This window comes from Phocoena sinus, chromosome 7 (assembly GCF_008692025.1).
Source record: "Phocoena sinus isolate mPhoSin1 chromosome 7, mPhoSin1.pri, whole genome shotgun sequence".
In the NCBI taxonomy this organism is placed as follows: Eukaryota; Metazoa; Chordata; class Mammalia; order Artiodactyla; family Phocoenidae; genus Phocoena; species Phocoena sinus.
Genome location: NC_045769.1, coordinates 73,198,768 through 73,225,227, shown reverse-complemented (window position 1 = coordinate 73,225,227; position 26,460 = coordinate 73,198,768). Strand labels below are relative to the sequence as shown.

General features: G+C 37.1%; 1 protein-coding gene across 20 annotated transcripts in view; it reads right to left on the bottom strand.

Annotated features, from left to right (window-relative positions):
• Positions 1-5,362: 5,362 nt before the first annotated feature.
• The window catches only part of BAZ2B (bromodomain adjacent to zinc finger domain 2B), a 302,457-nt gene continuing 281,359 nt past the window's right edge, over positions 5,363-26,460 (bottom strand). For all 20 annotated transcript variants that reach the window (XM_032638481.1, XM_032638484.1, XM_032638486.1 and 17 more), the window contains 5 exons: positions 26,237-26,372; positions 21,110-21,256; positions 13,706-13,968; positions 13,301-13,444; positions 5,363-9,883 (listed from right to left, as the gene is read on the bottom strand). In XM_032638481.1, the coding sequence (XP_032494372.1) occupies positions 9,730-9,883; positions 13,301-13,444; positions 13,706-13,968; positions 21,110-21,256; positions 26,237-26,372 (844 nt within the window). In that variant the 3' untranslated portion in view covers positions 5,363-9,729. The remainder of the gene's footprint in view (positions 9,884-13,300; positions 13,445-13,705; positions 13,969-21,109; positions 21,257-26,236; positions 26,373-26,460) is intronic.

Sequence of the window (26,460 nt, the reverse complement as noted above, 5' to 3'; positions counted from 1 at the left end):
TTGATACAATTTCAGTTTTCTTAAATTTACCAAGGCTTGATTTGTGACCCAAGATATGATCTATCCTGGAGAATGTTCCATGAGCACTTGAGAAAAATGTGTATTCTGTTGTTTTTGGATGGAGTGTCCTATAAATATCAATTAAGTCCATCTTGTTTAATGTATCATTTAAAGCTTGTGTTTCCTTATTTATTTTCATTTTGGATGATCTGTCCATGGGTGAAAGTGGGGTGTTAAAGTCCCCTACTATGAATGTGTTACTGTTGATCTCCCCTTTTATGGTTGTTAGTATTTGCCTTATGTATTGAGGTGCTCCTATGTTGGGTGCATAAATATTTACAATTGTTATATCTTCTTCTTGGATCGATCCCTTGATCATTATGTAGTGTCCTTCTTTGTCCCTTTTAATAGTCCTTATTTTAAAGTCTATTTTGTCTGATATGAGAATTGCTACTCCAGCTTTCTTTTGGTTTCCATTTGCATGGAATATCTTTTTCCATCCCCTTACTTTCAGTCTGTATGTGTCTCTAGTTCTGAAGTGGGTCTCTTGTAGACAGCATATATAAGGGTCTTGTTTTTGTATCCATTCAGCCAATCTGTGTCTTTTGGTGGGAGCATTTAGTCCATTTACATTTAAGGTAATTATTGATATGTATGTTCCTATTTCCATTTTATATATTGTTTTGGGTTCGCTACTATAGGTCATTTCCTTCTCTTGTGTTTCATGTCTAGAGAAGTTCCTTTAGCATTTGTTGTAAAGCTGGTTTGGTGGTGCTGAACTCTCTCAGCTTTTGCTTGTCTGTAAAGGTTTTAATTTCTCCATCAAATGTGAATGAGATCCTTGCTGGGTAGAGTAGTCTTGGTTTCAGGCTATTCTCCTTCATCACTTTCAGTATGTCCTGCCACTCCCTTCTGGCTTGTAGGGTTTCTGCTGAGAGATCCGCTGTTAACCTTATGGGGATTCCCTTGTGTGTTATTTGTTGTTTTTCCCTTGCTGCTTTTAATATGCTTTCTTTGTATTTAATTTTTGACAGTTTGATTAATATGTGTCTTGGCGTGTTTCTCCTTGTATTTATCCTGTATGGGACCCTCTGTGCTTCCTGGACTTGATTAACTATTTCCTTTCCCATATTAGGGAAGTTTTCAACTATAATCTCTTCAAATATTTTCTCAGTCCCTTTCTTTCTTTCTTCTTCTTCTGGAACCCCTATAATTCGAATGTTGGTGCGTTTCATGTTGTCCCAGAGGTCTCTGAGACTGTCCTCAGTTCTTTTCATTCTTTTTTCTTTATTCTGCTCTGCAGTAGTTATTTCCACTACTTTATCTTCCAGGTCACTTATCCGTTCTTCTGCCTCAGTTATTCTGCTATTGATCCTATCTAGAGTGATTTTAATTTCATTTATTGCATTGTTCATCGTTGCTTGTTTCATCTTTAGTTCTTGTAGGTCCTTGTTAACTGTTTCTTGCATTTTGTCCATTCTACTTCCAAGATTTCGGATCATCCTTACTATCATTATTCTGAATTCTTTTTCAGGTAGATTGCCTATTTCCTCTTCATTTGTTAGGTCTGGTGGGTTTTTATCTTGCTCCTTCATCTGCTGTGTGTTTTTCTGTCTTCTCATTTTGCTTATCTTACTGTGTTTGGGGTCTCCTTTTTGCAGGCTGCAGGTTCGTAGTTCCCGTTGTTTTTGATGTCTGTCTCCAGTGGCTAAGGTTGTTTCAGTGGGTTGTGTAGGCTTCCTGGTGGAGGGGACTAGTGCCTGTGTTGTGCTGGATGAGGCTGGATCTTGTCTCTCTAGTGGGCAGGTTCACGTCTGGTGGTGTGTTTTGGGGTGTCTGTGGCCTTATTATGATTTTAGGCAGCCTCTCTGCTAATGGGTGGGGTTGTGTTCCTGTTTTGCTAGTTGTTTGGCATAGGTTGTCCAGCACTGTGGCTTGCTGGCCGTTGAGTGAAGCTGGGTGCTGGTGTTAAGATGGAGGTCTCTGGGAGATTTCCGCTGTTTAATATTATGTGGAGCTGGGAGGTCTCTTGTTGACCAGTGACCTGAAGTTGGCTCTCCTACCTCAGAGGCAGAGCCCTGACTCCTGGCTGGAGCACCAAGAGCCTTTCATCCACACAGCTCAGAATAAAAGGGAGAAAAAGTAGAGAGAATTAGTAGAAGTATGAGGAAAGGAGGAAAGGAAGGAAGGAAGAAAGAAGCAAAGAAGGAAAGAAAGGAGGGAGGGAGGGAGGGAGGGAGGGAGGAAGGAAGGAAGGAGGGAAAGAAGGAAAAAAAGACAGAAAGAAAGATGATACAGTAAAAATAAAATAAAGTATAATATAGTTATTGAATTAAAAAATATTTAGAAAAAAAAAAAGGGACGGATAGAACCTTAGGACAAATGTTGGAAGCAAAGCTATACAGAGAAAATCTTACACAGAAGCATACACATACACCTTCACAAAAAGAGGTAAAGGGGGAAAAATCATAAATCCTGCTCCCTGAGACCACCTCCTCAATTTGGGGTGATTCGTTGTCTAAAGGAGGGAGGGAAGGAAGGAAAGAAAGAAAGAACGAACGAAGGTAAAGTATAATAAAGTTATTACAATTAAACTTAATTATTAAGAAAAAGAATTTTTAAAAAAAAAGTCATGGACGGATAGAGCCCTAGGACAAATGGTGGAAGCTAGAGTATACAGACTAGATGTCACACAGGAGCATACACGTACACCTTCACAAAAAGAGGAAAAGGGAAAAAAATCATAGATTTCGCTCCTAAATTCCACCTGTTCAATTTGGGATCATTCCTTGTCTATTCAGGTATTCCACAGATGCAGGGTATATCAAGTTGATTGTGGAGCTTTAATCCGCTGCTTCTGTGGCTGCTGGGAGAGATTTCCCTTTCTCTTCTTTGTTTTCACAGCTCACAGGAGCTCAGCTTTGGATTTGGCCCTGCCTCTGCGTGTAGGCCGCTGGAGGGCGTCTGTTTTTTCGCTCAGACAGGACGGGGTTAAAGGAGCCGCTGATTCGGGGCCTCCGGCTCACTCAGGCCGGGGGTTGGGGGATGGGGGAAGGAGGGGCACTGCGTGCGGGGCCGGCCTGCGGCGGCAGAGGCAGCGTGACGTTGCGGCAGAGGCCGGCGTGACGTTGCACCAGCCTGAGGCCCGCCGTGCGCTGTCCCGGGGAAGTTGTCCCTGGATCCCGGGAACCTGGCAGTGGCGGGCTGCACAGGCTCCGCGGAAGAGGGGTGTGGAGAGTGACCTGTGCTCGCACACAGGCCCCTTGGTGGCGGCAGCAGCAGCCTTAGCGTCTCCCGCCCGTCTCTGGGGTCCGCGGTTTTAGCCGCGGCTCGCGCCCGTCTCTGGGGTTTGCGCTTTCAGCCGCGGCTCGCGCCCGTCTTGGGGGCTCGCGCCCTCAGCCGCGGCTCGTGCCCGTCTCTGGGGTTTGCGCTTTCAGCCGCGGCTCGCGCCCGTCTCTGGAGTTCCTTTAAGCAGCGCTCTTAAACCCCTCTCCTCGCGCACCAGGAGACAAAGAGGGAAGAAAAAGTCTCTTGCCTCTTCGGCCGGTGCAGGCTTTTCCCCGAACTCCCTCCCGGCTAGTCGTGGTGCACTAACCCCTTCAGGCTATGTTCAAGCCGCCAACCCCAGTCCTCTCCCTGAGCTCCGTCCAAAACCAAAACCCGAGCCTCAGCTCGCAGCCCCGCCCGCCCCGGTGGGTGAGCAGCAAGCCTCTCGGGTTGGTGAGTGCTGGTCGGCACCGATCGTCTGTGCAGGAATCTCCCCGCTTTGCCCTCCGCACCCGTCGCTGTGCACTACTCCGCGGTCCCGAAACTCCCCCCTCTGCCTCCCGCAGTCTCCGCCCGCGGAGGGGCTTCCTAGTGTGTGGAAACTTTTCCTCCTTCACAGCTCCCTCCCACTGGTGCAGGTGCTGTCCTTATTCTTTTGTCTCTGTTTTTTCTTTTGCCCTACCCAGTTACGTGGGGAGTTTCTTGCCTTTTGGGAGGTCTGAGGTCTTCTGCCAGCCTTCAGTAGGAGTTCTGTAGGAGTTGTTCCACGTGTGGATGTATTTCTGGTGTATCCGTGGGGAGGAAGGCGATCTCCGCGTCTTACTCTTCCGCCATCTTCAAGGTCCCCCCTTAACAAACTTATTTATTTTTGGCTGCGTTGGGTCTTTGTTGCTGCACGGGGGCTTTCTCTAGTTGCGGCGAGCGGGGGCTACTCTTCACTGGGGCGCGTGGGCCTCTCACTGTGGTGGCTTCTCTTGTTGCGGAGCATGGGCTCTGGGCACGCTAGCTTCAGTAGTTGTGGCACACGGGCTCAGTAGTTGTGGCTCGCGGGCTCTAGAGAGCAGGCATAGTAGTTGTGGTGCACGGGTCCAGTTGCTCCGCAGCATGTGGGATCCTCCCAGAGCAGGGCTTGAACCCATGTCCCTTGTGTGGGCAGGCGGATTCTCAACCACTGTGCCAGCAGGGAAGTCCCAGGGCTACTTTTTATTAAAGGACATGGTAAGGAGTTTGTTCAGGGAGAATAAGGGCACTCTTAGAAGTCCAGCTTGATATTAAAATTTTTTTTTTTAATTTCAAGAATGAACTACGTACAACTTACAGTATACCTCACAATGCTTTTATTTAGTCATCCAAGTGAGAACAACCCAAATGATCTTCACGTGTATGGTCAGGGTAGAGACAGAACAAATAAATCTCAGATATTAATTTTGCTAAGGTGCAAAATTCTCTTCCAGTGAAGGTCCAGAGGATCCAAATGTCTTTTCCTTTAACCCTGCCTTTAGCCAACCTGTTACCCATCACACTTCCAAGCACTGCTTTTGCTACAGTAACTCATAAGTCTATATAAGCTCCAACAATACCTAAGAACGCTCAATATTTTCTACTCACCTCCATTTACCTGAGCTTTTGCCTGCTCATCTCCTGAATGTTCCGTCTCCTGAATATCATTGGCTGAATATAAAATTTGGGGCAGTGTTATAGTCCCTAAAAAGCAGATAGGGTTAGATATGATGGCTACATAAAACGAAAACTACAAAAAGAATCAAAGTTGAAGCTGCTAAAAAGATTGGAGAAATTGCTCGATATCCCTCAAAACATGGTATTCAGATTCAAAATCTGTAATAAATTGTGAGTGAAAATTAATCCAAACAAATATTGAATACTGGTTGAGAAGTAGGGGGAAGAATCCTCTTCCACCGCTAGTAGGAGTGTAAACGGGTGTAGTCATCTGGAGGGTGGTATGGCAACAGCGTGGGAAGTTAGTGTCCACATACCTAACCACTTGGGGATTCTCCCCTACATATAGATCCTAGAGAAACTCTTACCACAGTCTGTTAGTTATCTATTGCTATGTAACAAATTACTCAAAACTGAGTGGCTTAAAACAACGATAAACATTTATTATTCCACAGTTTCTATGGGTCAAGAATTCAGGAGTGTCTCTTGTAAAGTTGCAGTCCAGATGTTGGCCGGGGCTCCTGTCATCTGTTTAACTTCAGCTGAAGGATCCACTTCTAAGATGCTGCTGTCCCATGACATGCACGTTGGTGCTAGCTGTTGGCTGTCCCATGGGGCTGCTCCAGTGTCCTCAACACCACCGTTGGCTTTACTGGGAGCAAGTGATCCAAGAGAACAAGGTGGAAATAGCAATGTATTTATTACCTAGTCTGGGAATTCACACATCACTGACACATTATGTTGGTCACACAGGCGAAACCCGATACAATGTGGGAAGGGATTACACAGGGGCATGAATCATGTGGGACCATCTAGGAAACAGGCTTGCACACGCAGGTCCATAGAAGACATGTATGACAACATTCACCGCAGTATTATTTGCAGTGACAAGGAGTTGCAGGCAACTTAGGTTTTCATTCTGAGAGAAGTTTGAAAGTAAAATGTAGTATATGCCTGTGATGGAATACCTTGTAGCAATCAAAAGTAATGAACCAGATTTAAGTATTCCTTTTTCAACTCAAAAGAAACAAAAATAGAAAAATAGAATGACATGTATAGCATAATGCAACTGATACAAGTTTGAAAAACACTGTGTATATATATATATATATATATATATATATATATATATTTTTCCCCACACTATATATTTTTAAAGATGTATGTGTTGCTAAATACATATATAAAAGGTTGACTGGAAAGACATATGTGGTTGTATGTGGGAGGAAAGGGAATTGAAGAGGAGCTGAAGGAAGAAGTAAGAAAATGAAAGAAAAGAGGGGCTTTGCAAGAACAATGTGAAGAGTGTGTCATGAATTGAGGAGAGGAATTATCTTAATTCTGTGTAGCTGAGGTTTAAAAAAAAATTTTTTTTTTTTAGGCAGAGTTGTAATGTGGTCCAAGCAGGCCTCCTAAGAGATCTCACTGAGGCAAAATTCCTAGTAGATAAGGTTCTACTAGTTTCTCTGTGTTGTATTTTTTATGAGTCATATTCCTGTGGAAGGAAAATTTCAATTGTCTTAGAATACCTCTCTTATCTCCTTGTTGGAATGAAATTCTTTTAACAGAACACAAACTTCTTTTGTTTCTCAAATGCAAATAATCTTGAGAGAGGTAGCCCACAAATACAATTTATAAAAAGGAGTAAATCATTGATATCAGATCTCCTTGTTAAGGATGTGTTTCATAGGAGCCTAAATGAACAGGATTTTAAATTTCTTGAAAGGGTATGGGGGTAGAGGGGATATAAAAGAGAAGGAGCACAGAGGGGGTGCATTAAGGTACCAAAGACAGATCAGCTCCCTCATGATTTTGATTAAAACTAATGCTTTTAACAAATTTCATTTTGGGGTTGAAATAAGAAAAAGAGATTACCTTGCATTTATGGTAATTTCGTTCTTTTGAGTTCAAGGTATACCCACAGATAAATTTTCATTTGTTTAATTTTAACCACGGTTAACAACTAAATAAATATGTTAATTTACTCTCTAGATGTTGTTTCAAACTGATGACTATTTTTGGGGGTCAGTAGTAGTGGATTGATTGGTTTATCCTTAGGATAAATCAAAATCTATACTTGAGGTCAGGCCAATTTTTTACAATTCACAGAGCAACCAGGACTAAAATGGAGAAGGTTCAGGTTAAAGCCTAATTTATCTTAGAACAAGTATGTTGTGCATACTCGTAATTGTATGATAGCAGAAGGTTAGGAAAATGTTTTTATATTTGAGGAGAATAATAATACTGGTTTTATTGAAGATAGGCCCAACCTATGGCACCGTGAATGCAAGAGTCATTCACATAACAAATGATCCACATGTGTATGGTAACAATTGTTCTGGAGACTAATTGTGGCCCTTTGGGGATCACGGCCAGTACTTCTTGAACAGCTACTCCTGCTGAGTAGCAACGATGAAGACAGTAGTCCAAAGTAGCCAATAGTCACCTTTCTTTTTTTCAGGGCTATTTAATTTATTTTTAAAAGAAAATTAATCACTCTTGAAAAACTGTTCTTCGTGTGTGTTTAAGTATTTTATTTCTCATTCGCCCCTCGGACATCAGACGTGTTAATATCAAGCTCTTATATGCCGTCTAATATAAAGTAATGTAACCACATATGCTCCCTAAGGCAAAACACCCCCATGAAGACGACTCTCCATGGAGCATCTGGCAGCCAGTTCTATAAACACAAAAACCACACACTTGATTCACAGCACCACCTTGTTCTCTGTTCCACATGGTATTTTTGATTGAGCACCAGCTCCTTAAGGCATCACTGTAATATTTGGTTAACAGAAACCGACATATGTACATAATAACAGCTGATTTTCATATAAGCCTTCACAAACACTCTAGGAATTTTGGAAAATACTCTGAGGTTATGAAGCATTCTAAAGTTTAATATTTCTTCAAAACTTTTCTATTCTCCCTTCACTACTTATGAAAAGCCCTTTACTAAGGACATTAGCTAAGGATCACGTCTGCACTAGACTGTAGGCTCCATGAAGGTAGGGCCTGTGCCTGTCTTGTTCATTCAGTGATTCCTCAGACCCCAGCAAGGCATCAAATCATAGTTCATGAATGCTTGAACTTGTATCTCATGACTTATCAGACCAATTTATACAATAAATTTTTCTTAATGACAACCGGGTTGTATGTCTACAACAGAGACATTTCACCTATTAGAACAAGACCTTAAAAAATATTCTGATATTTTCATATTAGAAATGTGAAATAAACAATAAAAAGTGGTCCAGAGAGGTTCAGAGACTCATGAAAGTCACATCACTTGACTTAAGACCACCTTCCTCCACCCAGCCCAGTGCTCTTTGAACCACACTCTGCTGCTCCTCATTTATGATTCTGTAAAAAGCAAATTTAAATTAACTAGCTTCTTTTGAGGAAAAAAAAAAATTCCAGGTTCATTAAGAAAAACTAAAAAACTAGTTTGTAAAAGTCTTTTATTGTATCCGTGCCACACATAGTAGTGAAAAATAACACTCCTAAAAAAAAGAATGCTACCTTTTCCACAACATTTTATTTTAAATAAAACTTCAAGTACTCTTACATAGGTACAAAAAAATTCTGATCTACTTGCCTCCAACAGGCCACCACAACACACAGTAGATAAAACACAGTGGTTACAAATGTCTTTTAAATTTATTTCTGAGGCAAGGCAAATGGGAGGGAAATGTTTCTATGAAAAAATACTGTGTGCGTAGGAAATTGTCACAATTTTATTCCACATGGATACAAATGATTATACTTTAATTTAGGCCCTGGTGGCTTAAAATTATATAACAAAATAGAAAAAATGGAAAACTAATATCCCCTACACCCTGTTTCAAAGGCAGGCACTACCAAGATCAAGGAGATGCCACAGTGTTGGTAGAGGATAATTACTGTACAAGCTGTATAGCTATAATTACCTTCAGACTAAAATAAAATGCTACAATCCTTCTAAGGCATAAACAATAATGTCTGCAAACAATATATACACATAATACATATTTAAAACAAGACTTAATATAAACAATAATGAACAGTATATACATGTCAATTTTTCTTCACTGTCTTGAAATACAATTTAACTACACAAGTGATGCAGCAACATATATATATATATACATATATATATGTATATATATATATATATAAATGTACTTGTAACTCTACAGTAAAGTTTATTTTTGGTGCTTTTATAGCACATCAGTGTAAACAGTTTAACTTGGCTTTGTTTTATATTTTAAAACATTCCTTGTTGTATTTTCAAGATTTAAAGCAATTTTTCTAGTTCTTCCTTTTCACAGAAAACGAAGATTCTGGATGTGGTTTAATCATAAATAATTCATAAAATTAAATACATTCACTAAAAAATAAACTACAAAGTAAAAAAATGAAAAATAGATATTTATTGAGAGGGAAAGGAGAACCATTTCCCACGTTAGAGCTCTGGTGTTGAATATTCAGTGCGATTTGATACATTTTAATTGCTATTGCACTATAACACCCTTTCCTTTGAAAATTCTTTGGGTGTGCTTCCCTGTTCTACCTAAATTAGCTGATAAATCACACAAACCAATAACCAAGGGCTTTGGTTGTTGTAGGAGTGAAGCCTTTAAAAACGGTATCATTCTTCTGATACTTTTTTTTTGTGTGATATTTATTTTAAGGAAAAAAAAGTCATTGTGTATGTGCCTTGCACATGTATGTAAATACAGTTCACATTGCTGGTTCGTTTGTCCTTGTTTAAAAGGAAAAAAAACAAGAGAGATTATTATAACTTCAGCTCACTTTGAAAGTATCTGTCCACTTTTTTTCAAAATACTTCCTCATACTGTGGCCAGCTCTGCCTATATCAGAATCATCTTCATTAAATGTTTCACAGTTGTCAAAAACAAGCCTGACATCTAGAGCAAAAGTTTCAAGGTTTGGATACCTGGAAGAAAACACATGATTACAGGTTGCTTTTGTAGGCTGGTTTTGTTTTGCAAACAAATGAAGAGGTAATAAAAGATAAAATAAAACATAAAATTGAAAGGAAAAAGAAAAAGATTAGGGTAACTGCATTTAAACTGATATAAAACATATTATACCCTCTTATAAATAGGACGTTTAAAAGACTGCACGTGTTCTGGACATATAGAATTTAAAGACAGGTTAAATGGAAAGCAGATTTCTCTTGAAGATCAAGATATATTTCAACAAAGTAGCATTTTTCTTACATCCAACTTCCTGTTCGACCTGTATCACAATTTTGTTACAGGACTCATCCTACTTGATTAGTTTATTAACTCTTACCAACTGTATCACTTGCAGTACCCTATTTTTCACACTCAAAAATATTTAGCTACAGTAGAAATAATATAAATGCTTCCCATGCACTATGTACATGACACTTGCCCTGTAGCTTTTACATACATCCCAGGATAGGTCACTCTGTGTTAAACCTTGCCCCTTTCCCATTTCTCTTCTCTCTTCAGATATGCTCCTTTGCTCAAACACTGTCATATGATGATCGAAAACAAGCAAAAAAAGCATGTGCTATCTCTTTACTGGAGATAACATTATCAGGAAACTGCCTTTCAGTGAGAAGCACTGTGAATTCAGTGCTTTTTTTGGTGGGATAATCCCAGTCCTCTTTCCCTGTAAGAACACAGAGAAGAGAACTGAAAGGTGCACGACTAGACTTATTAATAAGGAAGGAGTGGTGCATTTCAAGCCAAATCAATACATTTTGAAAAAGGGCTTTTGGAAAGTCAAATTTAAATTAACTCTAACTTATGACAAATTGAATACTAAAATAATTTACCCATTAGAAATACCTATGAAGCGCACACTGAAGCTCTGAGATCTGGTAAAAGTGGAATTATTTCTTTGATGAAATACCTTGTACAGTCTTTTCACTCCTTTCTTCTAATATGTGCAATAATAAAAGAAGAAAATTTCTTTATCTGTAATGAGCTCACAGAATTGTCAGCCCTATGTAACCTCACCCATTTTCCTTTTCTTCTGAGAATTGTTATTTTTTAAATTAAGGTGAAATGCACATAACATCATATTAACCATTTAAGGTAGATAATTAAGGCATTTAGCACACTCACAACATTGCATTACCTAGTTCCAAAACACTGTCATTACCCCAAAAGGAAACTCTATCCATTAAGCATCTACTCTCTATTCCTTCCTATCCCCAGCCCATGGCAGCCATCAACTTGTCTTTTGGTCTCTATACATTTACCTATTCTGGACATTTCATATAAATGCAATCATATAACATGTGTGGGAATAATTTTTATAAAATATTTTAAAGTTGCCTTGAGAAATATTTATCTCTTTAGACTGTTCCTTACTACAAGAAAAGGTTAATGATTAGCACTAGGGAGACAAATCCGGGAGAGAATTTTAGGCGAGATTCTAGATGAAATAAGTACAACAGAAGGAGGGGGAAGCTGATGGAACCCAGAAAGATTCATTAAAGGAGGCACTTCCTCCCCTCTGTTCTCTAAGTTTCTAGTTTAAAATTTGAAATACTGTTTGTGAGTTTGGGTCCCAGCTCATTAATTTGGGTTTAATGAAATAAGTCGAAGTGAGAGGAGTCTGAATTCTCTGAATTCTGTCTCCCACACCTGGCATCACAAATAGGATTATACAGAACTGCTTCTCTCTGCTTGCTTCTGCTGTGACCGCCTCCATTTACTGGCGCTCATTCTCAAAAGGGAGTTTAGGGCTTCCCTGGTGGCGCAGTGGTTGGGAGTCTGCCTGCCTATGCGGGGGATACGGGTTCATGCCCCAGTCTGGGAAGATCCCACATGCCGCGGAGCGGCTAGGCCTGTGAGCCATGGCTGCTGAGCCTGCGCGTCCGGAGCCTGTGCTCCGCAACGGGAGAGGCCACAACAGTGAGAGGCCCGCGTACTGCAAAAAAAAAGAACCAATAGTTTTAATGTTTTCGGAATTTAGGCAGGTCCCTTTCGAAATTAAAAAATAATAAAATGGGACAGACGTAATTCTTTAAAAGATTGACAGTTCAGCCTCCAGAGAAATAAACTAGTCATTTGGTCAGTCTCGTAAATCATCTGATACATGTAAGACAGACACTGATCTTTATGAGTTAAGTTCTACTCAACTCTTCTAAACTGAGTTTAAATTACAGATTACAGTGATTTTCACCAAAAGAATATCTAGGAAGAACATAATAATAATAACAATAATAATGCAATTAAATATATTTTATAGTTTTTTTAAATGTAAAGTTCCTTCTTTCTCCTTATTTATGACTTTGCTTGAAGTGATGCGCATGGGCTACACTAAGGTAAACTGGTATGCAGGAATAAAGGGTGCAGGGAGAATGGAGAAGGGAGATGCACAGCTCCTGGCCATTAACACGTGGAATGCTTTTGTGTGGGCTTGTTTTGTAAGAGAACAGCCTTATTCTTGTGGCTCCAAAATGTCTAGAACCAGTGTCCAATGTCCAGAACCAACTAAATGCCAACATCTAACAGCTGCTACTCTCTGGCAAGAAGTCTGAGGCAATCTAACAAAGATCATTAACTGTGGCCAGAAGTCATTTTGCTCTTTGGATAGGATCACAAAGAGAATATGGTAGAGAGGAGCAAATAATAATTTTCTTCCACATTTAATAAACACATTTTTAGTATTCTCCAACAACTCACAATAAAGCTTTTTTTTTTTTTTTTGTGGTATGCGGGCCTCTCACTGTTGTGGCCTCTCCCGTTGTGGAGCACAGGCTCCGGACGCGCAGGCTCAGCGGCCACGGCTCACGGTCCCAGCCGCTCCGCGGCACGTGGGATCTTCCCGGACCGGGGCACGAACCCGTGTCCCCTGCATCGGCAGGCGGACCCTCAACCACTGCACCACCACGGAAGCCCCACAATAAAGCTTTTAATAGTTAAAATTTCCAGTGATCTTCTATCTTACATTGTAATAATCTGAAAATATTACAGAGTCAATTTTTATTAAATCCACATGAGACAGTGTCAATATTCCACTGATGTACAATACAAGCTCTAGCTTACATGTAATTTACTTTGGGAGGCTTTCTTGATACTCTTCCTTACCTTCCAGGCTGAGTTTGGTGCCCTTCCAATGTCAAAATGCTTTATCACACTGCTTTTTAATTATTTACATAATTTTAATTGATTTGTCTTACATACTATACTACCCTGACCAAACGCACGCGCGGGCACACACACACACACACACACTCACACACACACACACCCCTCTCCAAAGGCAGAGCCTATGTCTTTGTTGTTAATGTATTTTTGGCTCACTCGAAAAGTACCCAGCATGTACCAAGCATTCAATAAATATCGAACTGAAATGATTTACTTACTGTCCACTACTTAATTTCTCTCTAATTGTGGAAAAATCCATAGGCTTCTTAATAACTTTCTTATAACCAGGAACAAGTTTCAAGTTTACAGGAAGTAGAAAAGGCCATGCATCCTCATGAGTTTCCATTTCAGTAAGGATCATACTAAAGAAAACAATGTCTGAAATCAGTATCTATGCTTTAGAAATACCTATTTTTATTAAAAATTTACCTTTCATAATCCTTCAAGTAAAAAATGCAAATTAATTTATTTAAAAAGATAAAAGAATATATTTACTTATACTATAGACTTTCATTTACTACTTACACAAATTGTCAAAAAGTTGCCTTTAGTATGGCAGAAGATTTCTAAGCAAATAAAATAGGAAGTTGTAAATATACAGTACATGAAAACTGAAATAATACCTGCAAAGAGCTAGGTCCTTGGAGTCATCTCTTTTAGGTTTCTTAACAGAAGTAAAACTTTCTTGTTTCGACAAACTAATAGAAGTATTTTCCTCCATTTTTCTTTTTTTCAGGTCTTTGATTCCTCTTTTTAATGAACTACTTGTAGATGCAGAGTCTTCATCCTCAGTATCCCCTGTTAAAGTTACTTTCTTGCCTTTTTTTGACTCAGTCTTTTTTCCTTTGACATGAAGTTTTTTGATTTTTAGAGTCTGACCACTTGCCTTTAATTTAAAAAAAAAAGGAAATGAGGTATAAGAAAAATAACTGTCTACAGGCCTTTTATTATTTTAAGTTAGGAAAGCCTGACAGGGCCAACAAAAAGAATATTATCTCTGATCTCGAAGGTTGATCATTTTATTATTTTCAAGAGAGATCTATGAATTTGTTCTCCCATAATATGAGGCAAAAATCTAATAAAGCGTGAAAAATTTATTTTAGGAATTCTTAAAATCTGAAGATGTTGATCTCGTGGTAATCCATCTTCGGAACTATAGAACTTATCAGCAGTATTTCTTTAATCTAGGTCAGTGGACCTCGACCTTTTTGGCACCAGGGACCGGTTTCACATAAGAAAATTTTTCCATGGACGGGGGATGGTTCAGGCGGTAACGTGAGCGATCGGGAGGATTGGGGAGCGGCAGATGAAGCTTCACTCGCTCCCTGCCACTCACCTCCTGCAGTGCGGCCTGGTTCCTAACAGGCCACCGAGGTAACAGTCTGAGGCCTGGGGGTTGGGGACCCCTGGTCTAGGTCACTAACTGAATGAGTTTAAAGATACAAAAGTACTATCTTTTGGAGCACAGTATAATTAAGAACAAAGGTTGAATATAAACAAAAATATAGATCTTATTAATAAGAAAGTTGAGATAATTAAGAAGCTAAGCCAAAACAAGGAAAATAGCTCATGAAGTGTCCAATAGAGAAAAAGTCCTTTGTAAATGATCAGATCTACTGGAAATTGATATTTCTTTCTAGATAAAGAAAAAAAGCATTTTCTATAAGAATAGAGTTCCACAAACTTGTGGTTACCAGATGTGAACAAAGCAGAGGTGAAGGAAGAGGGAAAAAGATGTCTGTTTTTGAGGAAAGCAATAAAGAAATAGTATAAAAGAGATTATATTTGGAATCAAAGAATATGATTTCCAGCTATGGCACTGTCAGTAACTAGCTATGGAACTTTGTACAAAAATATCTGTGAGTCCCTGTTTTCTAACCTGTAAAATAAGAAAGATAAGCCACACAATTCGTACGGTCATTCTAGCTCTAAAATTACACGGAAAAAAAACAAAAAAACAAAAAACACTTCAAAAAAACTCAACATGGCCTTACGCAATCTAACTACAATGTACAGGTAGCACACTGATGTAACAATAGCTGCCCACGACACCCCTCAACCTAGAAATAGCGAAATAAATCTGTATTTTCAGAGTTTACAATACTACAATAAATATATCAGATCATAGAAGAATATCAGTGCAAAGACCCTGTAATGTATGGTTTTTGTTTTAATTTTCCGGAACAGTGTTTATCCTCTTTTAGCAAATTATTTCCTCTCTTACCCAGACTATTAAGAAATCTTAGACTTAATACTTAGGGTCAGATATCAATCAGCTGTAATTTAAAGTTGGATGTATCCTTGAAATGAATTTGGCTGAAAAACGTTTCTCTGGAGTATTTCATACCAATTTCTTTGAGGATTTCAGGACCTCTTCTAGCATTATTTTTAAAAATTGCTTTTAATCAAGCAATTAAAATTATTTGTTTCTCTATTGGTAGGTTAAAAGTATAGTTAAAGAGATATTTTAATTGACTAAAATAATAAAACAAACCATAAATCTAACATCTTCCCCATACCATATGAAAGAATCACTACCCCTTGAAACTAACTGGAATAATTAAAATGTTTTACTAAGCCTCTTCTCCATTTAGTTTATTAATTTTTATTCACTAAAATCTGATTATTTTGAGTTTTTATATTACACTGAGATTTTAGCACTCTGAAATCATAAAAAAAGAGAAAGAGAATGCTTAGTTCATGAGGAATAAATCAAGTTAGATTGAGTAATTGTGTTACTTAAAAAGAACAAAATTTCATGAATAATGGGTCAAAATTTCTAGTTCCTATTTGAACGAAAATACTATTGGGTTGGCCAAAAAGTTCATTCGGGTTTTTCCATAAGATGTTACGGATCCCAATACTTGGGATCATATTCTAACAAATTAATACTCATAGTAAGAAAACATGAAATTTAAATCCACAGAAATAAAAACTTTCGCGATGTTTTAAAAAGACAATGAAGCCTCTCTCTTTCTTTTATAAATGATGACCTCATTAGATCATGCACATGTAAAAGCAAGCTTTTACACAGTTGCTCTGTTACTGATGACTTTGTTCTTGGACAGAGAAGTCCCCGTTCCCCACCCTTTCTATCTTATTAGAGCCCAAATCCAAAGAGGAACTTCAGGATATCTTAAGCCGAACCTATCAGATTACACATACAAGGGCTCATTTCTGTTATGCTTGTATATCTATATATCAGAAGTTGTGAACTGGTGGCTCAGAGGCTGTAAACAGCCCACAGAATGTGTTGTTGTTTGGCTCATAATGCTTGTAAAAATCCTGAATTTGTTGCCAACATTTAACATTTGGGAGGGCATGCATAAAAATCCATAATGAAATATTGGTAGATCCTGGAACACTGGGCCCACATGTCTACATGACGGCTGGAGTTGAGCAATGTCTGTCACATATAAATGGGGCCATGGCTTGACTTTCCTGTTTGCTACAGTCCCAACTCTTTTGTGTTATTTGACTTTTGTAGGCACTGGAATTTAAAATTTCTTGTGTGTGTGTGTGTGTGTGTGTGTGTGTGTATGAGTGTGTATAAATATGTATATATACACACAGGCAAGTTTTTTTGATTCTGTGATCCTGAGAGAAAGTATATATATCTATCTTTAATATATATACATAGTGTATGTATATATATTGGCATGAAAACACACATATACACAGAATAAAAACAGTCACAATGATGTATGCAGAAATAGCTATTTGAGAGCAAGATGTATAATATAGATATTTGTAAATAACTGAATTACTGGAAAGATATTTTTAAAATCTCAACTTTAAAAATCTTTACCAAAATCCAATGTTTATAACATTTTTTATTGCTGTAAGAAACATAACACCTAATCCACCACATTTAAAAAACAAGAAAGCAGAGGTTTAGAAAGCTGCATTTACATAGAAGGGTTTAGATGAGATCATACACCTCACATCTTCTAGTCCATTCCTGGAATGATACATAGCCAGAATTCTAATTTAAGCAAATTTACAGAAAACAAAACCTCCTATAGCCTACCAGATGATACCCCCAAGAATTAAAACACTGATTTGTTAGTAATTCATAAAGTATTAGAGACACTTTTCTATAACTTGACATTTATGAAGTTAAAAGATAAGTTATGTACCATCAGGGAAGATTATTATTAAACTACATTAACTATATATAACAAAAATGATCAAGTAATGAGAAATAAAAAAGCAATTATTAGTGAATATGGTGCCATGTGAGACCTCTGCTATTTTGTAAAATATAGCCTAAAATATAATAAGGTATTAATATAAATATATCCCCCCCCAAAATAGATCACAGAATTTTAAAGTCATAAAAACCTTCAAACACACAATATTTGATCCTTACAAATCCTCGCAAAGCAGATACGATTCCATTTTACAGATATAACTTTGAAGCTAAGAAAGCACTCCATATTTATAGATCTGGGAGGTGAGAAAAACCAGCAAAGGAGACTGAAAAGGAGCAAAAGCAAGAAGAAAATCAGGTGAGTATGGTATCCTAGAAGACAAGTGAAAACAGGATTTCAAGGAGGAGGGGAAGTTCCATTCTATCAAATGTTAAGTGATGGGTTAGATGAGATCTAAGCACTGATCACTGGACCGAGCAATGTGGAAGTCATTTGTGGGCATAGTAAGAGAAATTTTGGAGAAGCTGTGGAGATGAAAATATGACTGGAGTGAGTTTAAGAGTGAATCAGAGGAGAGAAATCAGAAAGAACCAGAACAGAAAACTTTCCAGTAAGGGGAAGGGGAGAAATGGGGGAAGTGGATCAAGGAAGAAGTGAGGCCAAAAGAGGGTTTTTGTTTAGTTTTTGTAAGATGGGAGAAAGAGTACCATGTTAGTAGGCTGATGAGAAAGAACCCAGTGTAGAAGGAAAAACTGATGATGTAGGAGAAGACAGAACTGCTGGAGCCATTCTCCTAAGGAGGTGAGAGGGGATGGGATCTGAAGCACAAGTGGGGTTATTGGCTTAGTTAGGGGCACACAAGCAGTTCATGGCAACAGGAGGGAGGGTAGAGTATGAGAGCCCAGATATAGGAAGGATGGTAGGTGTGGTGGTAGATGCTTGTGATATTTTCTTCTGATGGCTTCCATTATCATAGTGAAACGGGAGTAAGGTCATCAGCTGAGAATGAGGATGGAGGAGACAGTAAATTATCAGGCACCACTAAAGGCCCTCTTAGCCTTAAATTTAAAGGGGTGGGTGTTTTCTCCAGCCACATTCAAGATACCTTTGTATCTGTATATATAGGTGCTGGAGAAGTCATAGAGTTGGATTAACCAGAATGATGGTTTTACCAAGTGAGAGAGAGGCACAGGAGCTAAGGGTGGATGCAGTGATTATAGGAGGAAAGAGAGGACATGAATGGGGAGAGGGACAGTGAAAAGGTCTTAAGATAAATGAATTGAAGGTCCTGATGAGATCAAAGAATTATTGGAGTTGGAGCACTAGAGGGAGTGAACAGGAAAGAAAGGAGGCAGTGGAGAGATGGATGCTTGAAACTGAGTTTATGAAGTGGTGGTAGTTACTGGTAGTAACTACGTCAAGGGATTAAACATGGAAGAGAGTGTCTGAGATAGGGGAAACCTAATGAAGAGTCTGGCCCTCAATACATTCTAACCCTTTCACACTTCTTACTCCTTACTTTATAACTCTAAAACCCATTTCTTTCTACTTTATCATAGTGCTACTCTTTAATCAATTAGTATTAGAATTCACAGGTTTCCAATTTATATGTGACTGGAAAGTGACTTAAAATACATATGCTTATTACCATATGACCTAGCAATTCTACTCTTAGGTATATAACAGAAAAATTGAAAACATATATTCATACAAAAACTTGGGTATGACTGTTCACAGCAGCATTATTCATAAAAGCCAAAATGTAGACAGCCCAAATGTCCATCAGCTGAACAGATAAACAAAATGTAGTCTGTCCATATAATGAAATATCATTTGACTTTAAAGATAAAGTGCTAGAACACAGATGAACCTTGAAAATATTGTGCTAAGTGAAAGAAAAAGGCCACATATTGTATGATTTGATGTATATGTAATGACAATAGGCAAACCCACAGAGATAGAAAATAGATTAATGGTTGCCAAAGGCTGAGAAGAGAAGGGGAATGGGGAGTGAATGATAATGTGTACAAGCATACTTTTTGAGGATCATGAAGATGTTCTGGAATTTGATAGTGGTGATGGTTGTACAACTTTGTGAATATATTAGAAAACACTGAATTGCACGCTTTAAAATGAATTTTACAGTATACAAATTATATCTCAAAAAAAATCCCCATAAAACTCTTCATTTTGATCTGGCAATTAAAAAGTTTTAAGTAATAATACTACTTAAAAAATACTAAAATTTATATGGAGCCATAAAAGACCCAGAATTGCCAAAGTAATCCTTAGGAAAAAGAACAAAGCTGGAGGCATAACCCTTCCAGACTTCAGACACTACTACAAAGCTACAGTAATCAAAACAGTGTGGTATTGGGGCAGAAACAGACATACAGATCAATGAAACAGAATAGAGAACCCAGAAATAAACCCGCACACCTACAGTCAATTAATCTACAACAAAAGCGGTAAGAATATACAATGGAGAAAAAACAGTCTCTTCAGCAAGTGGTGTTGGAAAAGCTGGACGGCTAAATCAATGAAATTAGAACACTCCCTCACACCCTCACACCATATATAAAAATAAACTCAAAATAGTTTAAAGACCTAAACATAAGACATAAAAGTCCTAGAAGAGAACACAAGCAAAACATTCTTGGACATAAATCGTAGCAATATTTTCTTAGATCACTTTTCCAAGGCAAAAGAAATAAAAGCAAAAATAAATGGGACCTAATCAAACTTAAAAGCTTTTCCACAGCAAAGGAAACCAACCAAACAAAAAGACAACCTACCAGACTGGGAGAAAATATTTGCAAATGATGCAACTGACAAGGGGTTAATAACCAAAATACACAAACAGCTCATACAACCCAATATCAAAAACACAAACAACCCAATCGAAAAATGGGTGGAAGACCTAAATAGATATTTCTCTAAATAAGACATACAGCTGGCCAATAGGCATGTGAAAAGATGCTCAGCATTAAGCATTACTAAGTATTAGAGAAATGTACATCAAAACCACAATGAGGTATCATCTCACACCAGTCAGAATGGCTATCATCAAAAAGTCTACAAATAATAAGTGCTGGAGAGGGTGTGGAGAAAAGGGAGCCCTAGTACACTGTTGGTGGGAATGTAAATTGGTGCAGCCAGTATGGAAACCAGTATGAAGGTTCTTTAAAAAATTAAAAATAGAGCTACCATATGATCCAGGAATCCCACTCCTGGGCATATACCTAGAAAAGAAGAAAACTCTTTAATTTGAAAAGATACATGCACCCTAATGTTCGTAACAGCCCTATTTACAATAGCCAAGACATGGAACCAACCCAAGTACCCATCAACAGACAACTGGGTTAAGAAGATGTGGTACACATATACAATGGACTATTACTCAGCCATAAAAAAGAATGAAATATTGTCATTTGCAACAACATGGATGGACCTAGAGATTATCATACTAAGCGAAGTAAGTTAGACAGAGAAAGACAAATATATCACTTATACGTGCAATCTAAAAAATAATACAAATGAATCTATATACAAAACAGAATCTACATACAAAACAGATTTCTAGAAAACAAACTTATGGTTACCAAAGGGGAAAGGTGCTGGGGGTGGTGGTGGGGAGGATAAATTAGGAGTATGGGATTCACAGATACAAACTACTATACATAAAATAGATAAGCAACAAGGATTTACTGTAGAGCACAGGGAACTCTATTCAAAATCTTGTAATAACCTATAATGGAAAAGAATCTGAAAAAAAAAATATAACTGAATCACTCTGCTGTATACCCGAAACTAACACAATATTGTAAATCAACTATACTTCAATAAAAAAATTTAGTTTTAGATCAGTCTTACCTTAGCAATGCAAGCTGGACAAAACCAGTCCCCATCTGGTATAGTTGTAATCTTGGGTCTATGGCAGTATGTATGACAGCCTTTGTCACAGCCATCGCAAAGGAGGAGCAGTTCTTCATTATCTCCCTTTCGACAGATCTGGCAGTACTATAATACATGGAAAATCATTTAAAATTAACACTCTGCTACAAATAATAGTTTTGGGATATTAAACACACCATTAATTCCTAATTTATATTAGTAATGAACATTCCGCTTGCTAACAAATATACAGTAGCCATACACATCTATGTATCTCTCGTTACACAGATATGGACCACATGATGGGGTGAGCAGTTCAGTTGGGGTAAATGCACATTTCAGGTACACTGCAAAAAACAAAGCTAGAGGTTGAATGCCTGCACACACTTCAGAAGCATGTACACATTAACATATGAAATAATTAACATGACATTAGAGCACATAAAGCAATGAATAGCTTTAATACATGGTGTTTTAATTTTTTAATATATTTCATCGTTTGCTTATCTTAGCATCCTCATGATATCCTGAGAAAGAAATAAGTAAGAGTTAGAGTAATTTTTAAGATCAAAATTAGGAACATGTATTAGCAACAGAATTAGAAATAATAATAATAAGATGTCACTGTATTTTGACTATGTCCAAATCAGGAAACTTTGGAAATCAACCCAAATCAAACATGTGTCACAAATGTAGAAAATGGATCCTACAAAATGATTTCTAAGGGAAAAAGAAATTGATACAATAAATTAAATAAAAGAATTTAGAAGTCATAATTTATTTTCTAGGACTAAAAATTAAATTGTTCCTTCTCTGTTGAAAAACTTCTAATACCATTAAGAACTTTAAAATCTATAAAGAGATTTTTTTTCCCCCATGCACACATATTCTGTATAACAAGTTTCACAAAGGGAAAGAAGGAAGATTAGACAGGTAAAAACTTTAAAGATGGCTTTAAAAAATGGTAAGTACTAACATTATATTTTGACATTTAGTTTTTATTTCAGTCACAGTAGACAATGTCCTGTAATCAATATTCCAAAAAATGAAAACATTACTAATATAATATTGTACAACTACATTTCAACTGAAAATAATTAAAACATTTAAATTATAAATCATCTGTACTAATTTTAAGTTATGTATTTATATACTGTTAAAAACAAAATAGCTTAATTGTTCAAACTTAATTTAATTTCAATAAAACATTAAATCTTAATCTGGGAATGTCTAAAATAGTCTTTCATAACTCAATACGTACACAAATGATAGCTTAAGAATCTTATCAAAACAGCAGATACATGCTATTCACCTTAACAAATATCTATCAAATATATGTGATATACATGTAATACTAAAACTGGCATGTGTACTAAGAGCAAAAGCAGTAGAGTTTAATATCCCAACAGTAAGTATTTATTTTATGACCTTTCCTGATAACCACATCACTAAATACCTTAATATGGTGTTATTTCTCCAAATCTGAGTTATTTCTTTAAAATTTCTATTATAAAAATACTCATTGAGAAATAACATTTCGAAGGTTATATTTCAATCCCTATAACAATAAATTTTAAAAGTCAGGTTCATGAACATTAAGTAAATTCTCATTGTTTTCTACAATAGCTAAAAATACTATGAAGCCTGTCTTACATCTCACATTTATGATTTAAAAATAAAATTATTTTCTGATACTTATTAAGAAAGGGTGGCGGGCTTCCCTGGTGGCGCAGTGGTTGGGAGTCCGCCTGCCGATGCAGGGGACACGGGTTCGTGCCCCGGTCCGGGAAGATCCCACATGCCGTGGAGTGGCTGGGCCCGTGAGCCATGGCCCCTGAGCCTGCGCGTCCGGAGCCTGTGCTCCGCAACGGGAGAGGCCACAGCAGTGAGAGGCCCGCGTACCGCAAAAAAAAAAAAAAAAAAAAAAAAAAAAAAGAAAGGGTGGCAGGTATCAAGTTCATAACATCTTTGAAAATCCACAGTAATAGCTCACAATATGTTAGAGCAAATGTAGTAATATTTGGTTTTAACTCCTTTGCTACCACAGTAAAAAAAAAAACAGTGGATGTTGCCGATTGCTTACCATTAACAACAGAAAACATATTGTGGGCTGAGAAGTATCTGGAGGCAAATCATGGCAGCTCCTTCTTTCCTAGTAAGCATGGTTTCTGGTAAAGAGGATATTTCTAAAGACATTGAGCACTTTAACATTTTTTTTTAGGACTTCTTATGAGGATTATTATAGGTTTTGTTACGTTTCTAATTCAAGGTTACCAAGTGCTCATTAATCTTTGGATAAGAAACTCTGCCTTCTTTTCAAAGTAGTTTTATAGCAAATAATGTATTATTAAACATTAAAAAAAGAAATAAAAATTATGAGATGGAGTTAAATAATGATGAATGTGTATTAATTTATTAATAACAATGGAAAAGAAGTTTGCAAAACCTGAAATAAAACTTTAGATTGCAGAAAGTAAGTACACTAATATAAAGGTAGATTTTGGTACAAGTTTTGGGTTTCTGTGTATAGGTTATAAAAAAACTGCCTACATTGTGATGATTGTTTTGGTGTAGATGAGAAAAGTAACTGTACAAATTTCATTCTGATATAGGAATTGAATCTTTTTTTTATCATTATAGCCTACATTTCACCAAATATATTTGTCTAAGGTGACTTTAAAACTGGTTTTAATAATAATTTTTAGAAGGAAAAGTATTTTTACCTGGTAAAAATGCTACCAGATGACCTGAACAATGCCTTAAAACTTACAGTAAATTCTAATCTATATAGGGATAGACCTAAATTTGAGCATATTGTGAAAACTGCAGATTCATTATTCCATGGACATTTTAGAAAGAAGTGAAAAAAACCATAGAAGAAAGCAAATTTATTTGTATAGAATGAATAAAGTATTGAGTAGTCTAAGTATAGAGGTAAAAAGGAAGGAGAGAATGCTAAATTATTTAAGAATCACTTCTTTTCTTTGGGGAAGATTATTTAAACTAGGTATTTTACCCTTAGTCATTCATGAAAACAAATCGCAAATGTTTGAATTTTAAAGCTAACCTGTAATTCAAAAGCAACTGTTAAAGTAATTCATAAAAGTCTACATATAATAGATATTTCTGTATATGATACAAAAGAGGCAAAAGGGACACGTACATGATTTAAAATAAATCTCTCTCTGGAAAATATAAGAAATATAGCTTTTATTTTGAACATATAGCATTTGTTGCCTAGTACAAAGTAGAGGCCACTACATGATAACTAACTGACCTTGAACAAAGAAGGAGAAAAAACATTTTTAACTGTTAGAGGAAAGACTAAAAGATCTACTCAATGCCAACTATATCCAAATATTGGGTTGGCCAAAAGGTTCGTTCGCTTTTTTTCCGCAAGATGGCTCTAGTAACACTTAGTTGTCTATAAGTTCATTCAAAACAATTTTGTTAGATTGTATGTGACACCTATCATATCAGCGTGCATTTAAAAAAAGCCTTATCAAAATTGGTGAATTTTTGTGTAGCCATTTTAATACTGAAGATGGAAGAAAAAAGGCAACATTTTCGGCATATTATGCTTTATTATTTCAAGAAAGGTAAAAACGCAACCGAAGTGCAAAAAAAGATTTGTGCAGTGTATGGAGAAGGTGCTGTGATTGATTGAACACATCAAAAGTGGTTTGTGAAGTTTCACGCTGGAAATTTCTCACTGGATGATGCTCCACGGTTGGGTAGACCAGTTGAAGTTGACAGCGATCAAATCAAGACATTAATTGAGAACAATCAACGTTATACCATGCGGGAGATAGCCAACATACTCAAAATATCCAAATCAAGTGCTGAAAATCATTTACACCAGCTTGGTTATGTGAATCGCTTTGATGTTTGAGTTCCACATAAATTAAGCAAAAAACCCCTTCTTGACCGTATTTCCTCATGCGATTCTCTGCTTAAACATAACGAAAATGTTCCATTTTTAAAACACATTGTGACGGGTGATGAAAAGTGGATACTGTACAATAATGTGGAATAGAAGAGATAGTGGGGCAAGCGAAATGAAACACCACCAACCACACCAAAGGCCGGTATATGGTGGGATTGGAAGGGAGTCCTCTACTATGAGCTCCTTCCAGAAAACCAAACGATCAATGCCAACAAGTACTGCTCCCAATTAGACCAACTGAAAGCAGCACTCAACAAAAAGTGTCCAGAATTAGTCAACAGAAAATGCATAATCTTCCATCAGTATAATGCAAGACTGCATGTTTATTTGATGACCAGGCAAAAACTGTTACAGCTTAGCTGGGAAGCTCTGATTCATCCAGCTTATTCACCAGACATTACACCTTTGGATTTCCATTTATTTAGGCTTTACAAAATTCTCTTAATGGGAAAAATTTTAATTCCCTGGAAGACTGTAAAAGGCACCTGGATCAGTTCTTTGCTCAAAAAGATAAAAAGTTTTGGGAAGATGGAATTATGAAGTTGCCTGAAAAATGGTAGAAGGTAGTGGAACAAAAGGGTCAGTATGCTGTTCAATAAAGTTCTTGGTGAAAATGAAAAATGTATCTTTTATTTTTACTTAAAAACCTAAGGCAATTTTTTGGCCAACCCAAAACATGATATTGGTGCATAAAGGAAGAGCTCTCTGCTTATTCTGTATTTACTTAGCTAAGTATTTCTGGTATTAAGAAAAGAAAATTGATACAAATATAGATATTTTAGAAATGAAGTGAACGTACTTAGCAGGTAATGTTAGCAACTGGAGTGCTTACAAGATTGAAAGGGCCTTCAAAACATTCAGATTAACAACTATTATGTTGACAGAATGGAGAAGACAACTTCAGTCAGAGTTATAAACAATATTCAAAGGAGAGAAAGACAAGATTTAAAAAAACGAAAGATAACATTTGGTAGGTTCCTTCAAAAAGCTCAAAATAAGGAGGAAAGTATCAAACTATACAGTATTTAAGAATTAAGGAAATTCTCAAGTACAGCATACATTATTTTGACAATAAGTAATGCGTAATTAAGAAATATCTGAAGATTGGAAAAAAAACAGGACAAAGTAAATTATAGTATTTCTTAAATAAAAACACTTACAACTTTCATAATTGATTTTTCCCATGCTACTGATTTCTGTAACTGCTGAATGCACAGAGCTACCTGTGCAGCACTGCGAGCTTCTGATAATGCCCTTCTCCATACCCTGAGCCCTGGAGCAATATCCTCTTCAATTCTGCATTGAAATATAGAGAAATTAAGTAGGTCACGTCCACATTTATGGTTACTGAATGTGAAACAATCGTCACACTGAAAGCCAAGCA